At 44.5% G+C, this 8,769-nt stretch overlaps 2 protein-coding genes across 5 annotated transcripts in view; one reads left to right on the forward strand and one right to left on the reverse strand.

Moving 5' to 3' along the window:
* Positions 1–3,017, forward strand: part of Ptpre (protein tyrosine phosphatase receptor type E) — a 150,374-nt gene extending 147,357 nt beyond the window's left edge. For all 4 annotated transcript variants that reach the window (XM_021166288.2, XM_029479487.1, XM_029479489.1 and 1 more), the window contains one exon: positions 63–3,017. In XM_021166288.2, coding sequence (XP_021021947.1) covers positions 63–137 — 75 coding nt within the window. In that variant the 3' untranslated portion in view covers positions 138–3,017. The remainder of the gene's footprint in view (positions 1–62) is intronic.
* A 3,429-nt stretch (positions 3,018–6,446) lies between these two features.
* Positions 6,447–8,769, reverse strand: part of Mki67 (marker of proliferation Ki-67) — a 26,834-nt gene continuing 24,511 nt past the window's right edge. Inside the window, 1 exon segment of the mRNA XM_021167096.2 lies at positions 6,447–6,783. Coding sequence (XP_021022755.1) covers positions 6,739–6,783 — 45 coding nt within the window. The 3' untranslated portion in view covers positions 6,447–6,738.

Here is an 8,769-nt window from a genome sequence, read left to right on the forward strand (position 1 = left end):
CAGGTATGTGTGAAGCCGCTTAGCATTAATATATTATTAATACACTCTCGTTCTCTTTTCAGGAGCAATATGAATTCTGCTACAAAGTGGTACAAGATTTTATTGATATATTTTCTGATTATGCTAATTTCAAATGAAGATTCCTGCCTTAAAATATTTTTTAATTTAATGGTCAGTATATTTTGTAAAAAAAAAAAGAGAGATCATGTTAATTTATTTCCTAGTGGATATTAATATCCTTCCTAATTCCTTTGTATATATTTTGTTATGTTCTAAAGGCTACCTGCTGTAAGGTTATTAAATTGTAAATGCCCTTTTTAAAAATTGGAATAACATGTTAAGGTCAAATACTATCTGGAAAGATATATATTTCTGCTAACATCAGTCAGTATCTTAGTTCTATTAGATTCATGTTATGTGATGTCCCACATCAGGTGTCACATGGTGTCACACATCATGCATCTGTAAATGTAGTTCTTAACATGTCAAATGTGTTTGTGAGAAGACACTAACCCCCGAGACCCACTGTGGAGAAACCAGTAGAGGACTCCGGGTCAGAGCACATTTATTCTCCCCACCAACTGTGGCACCCAGGGCATCGGAATGTGGCAAACAGTGTACATGGGGGCTTTGGTAAAGTCCTGGGTCTCAGCCATGTGGTCCATCCTTACATTTGAAAGATCAGAGTGGAACCAGACACAGCAGTGCATCACTGTGCTGCTAGCATGTGAGAGGCTGAGGCATAAGGATTTGGTTCAGGCCAGGCCATGCCAGCTTGGGCTACAATGAGACTCTGTAACACAACAAACAACAAACACCCAGAGGGTTTTGAAACTCAAATCCAGGTCTCAGATGTACAAGGTGTAGATGGTGGTGACTTTCCTACGAGTTTTAAAAGGCATTTATTTATGAGAGGCTGTGTAGGCTTGATAAGGAGATGTGTTATACCAGGCCATCTATTCTCACAGACCTCCAGTACCCTCCAAACTGGCCATCAGAGCTGTGTTCCTGGAACCACTTGCTGCCTGTCTGCCTGTGTGCCTGGCTCAGAATCCACCCCATGGCCTGCCCACTGACACAGCTGCCTGTACTGACCCTAATTAGGCCTACAGGCTCAACCACAGCTGCTTCCTCCCTCCCACATTGAAATGAATTGTCTTACACACACACATACACACACACACGTACAAATGGTAGAATGGCCACAAACTGTTGCACTGTCAATTTGCTGACAGCCATTTCAGGATGTCAGATCTTCTTTGTAAAAAGTTAAGATGGTTTGTAAGAAAAGAATTCTTAAAAATCTAGATTTGTACAGTTTTTTTTTAATGTCCCACCTCTTGGTGTTTAATTTTTAAAAATGGGGGGGGGGCGAGATCCTAATCTAACTTACCTTTGGAGGAAAGGCTGCTGAGACCTCTGAGTTCAGGTGGCAGTGACAGGCGCACTGCCTGAGAGGGTAGGTTAGGAGGGAGAGGATGAATGTAGAAACACTGACTTCAATAAAAATTATCTCCCTATGGCATTTAGATACCTAGCAAATGAGCACAATGTAAAAAAAAAAAAAAAAGACATCTGGTCTAACTCATTGAAGGCTTTGAACACACAGTTTAGGAACTTTTTTTTTTAACTTTTTAAGAGAAATGAAAATACAAAGGCCTTATCTCCATGGAGGACTGATCATGCTCGCCTATTGCACAGTTTGTCCTTGTTCATGTACAAGGGACAACCCCAAGGTCTGTCACTGCTTCGTATAGGTGAACGGGTCACCACGCTTCTCTCAGGCCCCGCAGCTCTGAGTGTCCCATCCAGAGGCACAAGCTGGCATCCAGCATGCAGGGTGAAAGCAGACAGTGGCCACTGTCACCACCACCAGCTGCAGCCAGGGCTGGCTGCCTGTGCTTTGTGGGACCTCCCCTTCTCTGAGCAGCCGTGGAGCACAGGCAGAAGACGGAAGATGGAGGAGCTTTCCCTGGCCAGTGGTCTCATTTGTCTCCATCTTAGACCCAAGCTCAACGCCTTGCTGTAACTGAAGCGGGACAGAGGGCAGGAAGCCCACTAGAATTAAGGTGACCTCACATTGGTCCCAAGCCAAAGTTCGACCACGCACCTTGGCACCCCAACTTAGTTACTGGTCCTTAGACTCACAGGCATCTCTTGTATCAAGAAATGCCTTAGGGTAGATCTTTTCAGGATGTCTAGAAAAGTATTCTAATGAGTGTTTTTCCTCACCTTGGGGCTGCCCCAGGTTCTCCTGCAGGCAGAGACCCTGCCTGTTTCTAAACAGCTTGTCTCATTCCAGAGAAAAACAGAAGCCACGCTCCTGTGGGCACAGTTGGGGCAGCACTTGTACTTTGGAGGGGCCAATCCCTCTAGTCTCTTGACTAATGCCATAGCAAAATTCAGCCTCCCTAAGACACAGAGCCTCTGTGTACAAGGGGCCTCCTAAGGGGGAGGGGGGCGGTCTCAGCATCTTCTCTGTGTACCTGGCATGCCCTTTTCTTCTTCCTTCAAAGAAGCTCCGGTGTCTATGACAGCGACAACCTTCTTAGTTCTCTGTTGCATGCAGTTGTGCTCAATGCCAAACAGTCATCAGAGCTGAGCGTTCTGATCAGGTGCGTCCCTTGGTCACTGTGTGACTTGCTTTACTCTCTCTCTGTGGGCTGGATGAACGAGGAATGCACACCTGTGTTTTCCAAGGTAGTTTTATGTGTTTGTAAAAACCTTTTTAAATGAGCCGGATACCTGTGTTTCAGCATTTGGCCACGTTGTTGGTTTTTTTTTTTTTTTCATGTATATTTACTGATATATTTGTTTGTAACCAAGTCATGTTTAATTTATGTGCAATCTTTATAATATGTGTATGTGTCATGGTTCCAACTCTCTTATATTATTCCTTGATCACATTTATCGTTTGATCTCGCTCTGATTATGCCAGTGAATGTCGCTGAATTCTTGAGACATGTGAACTGCAAGATTGAAAACATCCGGAATCGAGAATAAACCTCTGACTACCAGCCTGTACCTGTGCGTCTATCATCCCATTTAAGTGTGTGTGTGTGTGTGTGTGTGCAGAAACATGTGGAGGCCATAGGGCAATGCTCAGTGTCAGCTTTAGGAATACTGCCCACCCTCTTTAAGAAAGGGATTTTCACTGGCCTGCAGCTGACCAACTAGGCAAGGCTGGCCAGCCAGTGAGCACCAGAGATTTCTTATCTGAACCCCCCAGTGCTAGGATTACAGAAGTGTGACACTATACCCATTTTCTTTCTGTGGATTTGGGAGACTGAACTTGGTCCTCATGCTCACAAGCCAAACACTTTACCAAACAAACTATCCCAATCCCGCTGGAGGCTTTTAAAATGTAGGTCTGAGCCGGGCGTGGTGGCGCATGCCTTTATTCCCAGCAATCGGGAGGCAGAGGCAGGCAGATTTCCGAGTTCAAGGCCAGCCTGGTCTACAAAGTGAGGTTCAAGACAGCCAGGGCTACACAGAGAAAACCTGTCTCGAAAAATAAATAAATAAATAAATAAAATAGAATAAAATAAAATGTAGGTCTGACTTGGCCCAGAAACAGCTTCTAAGGGGAGGTGAGCACTGGAGCCAGAGAGGCATTAGGTCTTAATGGTCTATGGTAGGCAGGTATCATACTAGAGGCACAGACGTTGACTACCAGTTCAAAGGGTTCATGTTCTGTCAGGGTCCAGGGAGGACTGAGCTGGAAAGAGAAATTAGCTGTGGTTAAGAGACCAGAATGACTGAGGTGGAATCTTTTGTATGATTCCTGGCCTGGAATTCCCCTGTTCAGGACATCATATAAAATCTAGTGCTGAGAGTTTAGTGTTCCAAGTCTTCCTTCTACCTTTTCAGTGGAGAAACCCCTCATGACCCAGCTTGGAAGTAGAGCTCCTCTGAAGATGAGAAGTAGCTTGACTTCAAGCACTGGCCAAAGGTTGCAGGAGCTACACGCAGTGTTCCATTCTGTTAATCTTAACTACCCTGGGATGGAGCACTGAGAACATCGTTCTATAGACCAGAAAACTGCCTGTTAAAGTGAAAAAGATTTGCCCCAATCACATTGCAATGATCAGGCAAGCTGAGATTACATGCTATTAAACTAAATCAGTTTAGTCAAGGGGAGGAAAATTGTATTTAGGATGCTGTAGTGGCATTCCTGGTTGTCAACTTGACTATATTTGGAATGAACTACAATCCAGAATTGGAAGGCTCACCAGTGACCCTAATCTGGGAGATAGAAGTTTCTGATCTGGATCTTGGTATGGAGATCTTGAGGCATAGTGGCTATGGATTCCAGAAGATTAAGACAGGGAGATCTCTGAGTTCAAGGTCATCTGGGATTAAAGGTGTGGTGCAACACACCTTTAATCTGGGCTACACCTTCTGCTGGAGACCATATAAGGACATTGGAAGAAGGGAGTCTGGCTCTCGCTCTTTCGCCTGCTTGCTTTGTGAAACTGAGTAACTGCTAGATCCTTGGACTTCCATTCACAGCTACTACTGAACCATTGTTGGGAATTGGACTACTGTAAGTCATCAGTAAATTCCTTTACTTTATAGAGACTCTCCCTAAGTTCTGTGAGAACCTGACTAATACAGATGCCAATTCTCACTGGTACCCAGATGCTGCTGACAACTGAGGACCTGCCGTCCCTAACCCGGGACAGTGGCTGCAGTGGAGAGGCCAGAAAGCTTCTTGGAGCTAAGTTCATCATTCTGATGAATACAACTGATGAAGTGCGGGCGGGGCTGGGGCAAGCTCCAGGCAGGGAAAACAGTCGTTGTTTATGAGAAGGGCAGGAGCAGATGACAACAAAACAGGAAGAGTCACAGATCTGGGAGGCAAAAAGTACAGCATTCCTTTCTTGGGAATCTCCTATCATGCTTTCTGCTGGGAAATCGACATTGCTAGGGACCATAGCTAAACACTTGAGAAATGGGTGGATATTTGTTACAATCAACCAACAAGTGGGTCTTTCTCAGATGTGCACACAGAGATAAATAGAGGATGTGTTCTAAGAATGTCTTGGCAATGGTATCAGCCTCAAATGAGCGTTTTAGGTTACATGGTGGCTGCATGTGTGTGCATATATACATACCAGGTGCACACATCAGCCCACACAAGCAGACATGTATGGAGGCTGATTTGGGACATCTTTCTACTGGATCCTCTTTGGCTAGGGTGGCTGGCTAGCAAGCCTCAGGCACCCATATACCTGACTTCATATCCCAATGCTGGGGTTGCAGACCCACGTTACCAGGCCCAGCTTGGACATAGGTTCTGCTAATCTGTTCCTGTCTTCTTGCCTGCATAGCAGCTGCTTCACAGAGCCGTCACATCTGTCCTAAGTGAGAAAACATGCTGACATGGCTCAGGCAGAATTTCCTATAACTGAGCAGGCTTTTCCCTCATCACCGAGTTCCATTCAATCAGCATGCAGTTGACTACAATTTCCCACATACGTGGGATATTTCTAATTCTACATCAGAGCAGTTCATAGCCAAGGCTCCTGTTACTTCACAGACTTTGACTTTAGGATTCAAGTCAATTAAGGGCACTTTCATGCCTCACACCCTCTAACAGGGAAAAAGGGCGCTCTTTTCCTGTGCCTTCTGCTCTACACAATCCCCTTTGCCAGCTCCACTGTCACCCAGCCTATGAAGCTTTTGTCCCCTTATTAATAACCAGTTGCCATTCCTTGATTACAGAATTCCTGAGGTAGATGAAATGGCAGAACTCCCAGACTCACCCAAAATGCTAAATCCCGGCCTTCACTCAGTTTCTCACCTGTGTACCCAGTGTTCTTCACCTGTATCTCAGACAGGAGATGGAGAAGTGAAGAGGTTAGGGCAATGGCTGACCAGGGCACACTCTAGGCTCTCTTCCAGCACCAGCAGATATGTTACTGCTGGAAAACAGAAAGGGGACTAGCAGGCAGAGTGAAAACCACAAAGTTGCAAATGCAAATGCGCAGTGGTTTCAAACAGAAAGGAGTCTGGGGTTAAAATGAGACTTGGAAGATAAGCATCTCATACCAGACGCTAGGACAGGAGACTGGAGTGGCCTTCTCCCCAACAGCAAAGGTTCCACAGGCAAGGCAGCCAATTCAATCAATACAGAGGCCTAATGAAAAGCACAGACATCAGCCACTCTGTAACATAGCGACCTGTGCGCCTGAAGGTGAGCTCAGCAGCCATCCTTGACAGATGTTTCTACCAAAGGTCATAGGCCCAAAGGATTAGGCTGACTGGCATAAGTGACTAATGGTGTAGCCTACAAACCAACTGCTCCACCTTACAGTCATCCTGTGTAAGCTTGGCTGATATAACTGCACAGCCACTGTCTAATGAATGGAGGGACACCACCTTCCCCTCCTTCACAGCAGACGGGAGCAGCTGCAGTTGTCAGAGAGGCCAAAGGAGGCAGCGAATTTCAGAGCTTTATTGTGTAGGACAGAGGGCCACATTTCTGCCTGCTCATCCCTAAACTGTTATTGCGCTGAGACCCCGGTGATCTTCCTCATGACCTCCACTGGAATCTGAAGAGAGTATGACCAGGAAAGCTCAAAGCTTCCTTCCTTAAACTCAGGCAGTAGTATTTACAGTTCATCTTTACACTGGAGGTGAAAATCACACTGGAACTTATCACTAAGTCAAATTTACTTTTCCTTCTTAAATGTCTTTGCTACATAGTTTCACTTTTCTGGTAACTTCTTGTTTTTAACTTCTTGTTCTTAACTTCTTGGTGCATACAATGTCTTCATCCTGTTTGGGAAGAAAAAAAAAAAAAACCACACTTCTAAATAATATGAAGGAACAATTTTTGTGACCACCTCAACTCAATGAACCCCTTGTCCTTCCTAGGTGTCATTCAGGTCTCTCATCTATAAATTAACATTGAAGGGCTGGAGAGATAGCTCAGTGTCTAAGGGCACTTTCTGCACTTACAGAGCACCTAAGTTTAACACCCAACATCTACATTGTGGCTCACAACCATCCAGGGAACCAGATGCCTTTTTCTGACTGACCTCTGCAGGCAAGTACATCACACACACACACACACATGGCAAAACACTCAGTATACATTTAAAAAAAAAAAACCCACAAAACAAAAACAAAGTGTTTTTCTTTCTTTTTTTGTTTGTTTGTTTGGTTTTTTCCGAGACAGGGTTCCTCTGTGTAGCCCTGGCTGTCCTGGAACTCACTCTGTAGACCAGGCTGGCCTCGAACTCAGAAATTCACCTGCCTCTGCCTCCCAAGTGCTGGGATTAAAGGTGTACACCACCACTGCCTGGCTACAAAGTGTTTTTAAAAAGAAAAAAATTAAAGTTGGAAATTCTTTTACAATGCTTACCTTAAGGTTGTTTCTTCCTAAATGGTATTTTTTTTAACTTAGTTTTTAAAACTCAATCTCTGTGCTCTTTCACACGTTTCTAAAGCATACAAGGTCTCTATCACTATATGCTTATTCACAAAATTTGGCTGTGGCCTAGATGAAAACTTAAGTGTCCTAAAGCCAACTTCCCACAGACAAAGGACAGTCACTGTGTCCTAGGTCTCCTCTGTGGCTGCAAAAGGATAGTGGGTCCTCTAAGGCAGTGCGGAGATAGAGGCAGGCCCATCTACCTGGAAGCGGGGATACAATCTACAGCAAGCAAAAGGTCACAATAGCCTCTTAGAGCAAATGACCCAAAGTTCTGGTACCTGATAAACACAAGGCCCATCCAAGAAAAAATTAGAAAAAGCCGAGGGTGATGCTGGGCATACTTTAGACGCAGTTTAATGAGTGATTATGGACAGTTAAGAAAAGGAGACAGAAAACAGGAACTCTTAAGTGTGAGGCTCAGTATGGACAAGAAGATCTTGGTATGTGAATGCTGTTGAATTCTAGAAAATAACAGGTAGATGGATCTACTGTACACATGTTAGAAAGGCACGCACGCCAGATAAGAGGCTTGCTCCTCCAGCGTACTTGCAGGATGGACCCCTGGGAAGCACCCACCCCTCCCACACACACATATGTAGAATCTGGGTCTAAGGACAACAGAACAGACAACAAAGATATAGTCCTGGGAAAACTCGTCAGTGTATGGCATCCGCTGGGCACTAGTGAGGAGAAGAGACCTGAGTGTCTATGACACAATGACCTGGCCTGATCACCCTCAGGGCTTGCCTGCTGTGTTCAGGATCATTTGACTAAAAAAACTGGGTTTTATTCCTTCTATTTCCTTCTGATAAAGTACTACTTTCAGGATGATGAATCTGTGCTTAGAGTTCTGAGGGAAGATAAGATACACTTGTTAAGCCTAGGAGGCTGAGTTCCTGGTGTGTCTTGGTGTCTATAATGAAGGCTTGCCACCATGAGATAGTTTCTGCTTCCGGACAGCCACCTCCACTTCCTGGGTATTGCTCTACTTTCCTGAGCCTCGCTTCCATGGTTCTCAAGCCCTTTGTGGGGTGTCAAACAACCCTTTCACAGGTTGTTTCATATATCAGATATCATGCATACCAGATATTTACATTATGATTCATAACAGTAGCAACATTAGTGATCAAATAGCAATGAATTGATTTTATGGTTGGGGATCACCACACGAGGAGCGTATTAAAGAGTCACAGCATTGGGAAGTTGAGAGCCAACATTCTGGGTGCTTTAGCTGCACCTTCGCACTAGACCTTCATGCCTCTTTTTTTTTTTTTTTTTTTTTTTTTTTTTTATAACTGTGTTTTTTTTTCTTTCCTACATTTACC

This window comes from Mus caroli, chromosome 7, assembly GCF_900094665.2.
Source record: "Mus caroli chromosome 7, CAROLI_EIJ_v1.1, whole genome shotgun sequence".
NCBI classification, from domain to species: Eukaryota; Metazoa; Chordata; class Mammalia; order Rodentia; family Muridae; genus Mus; species Mus caroli.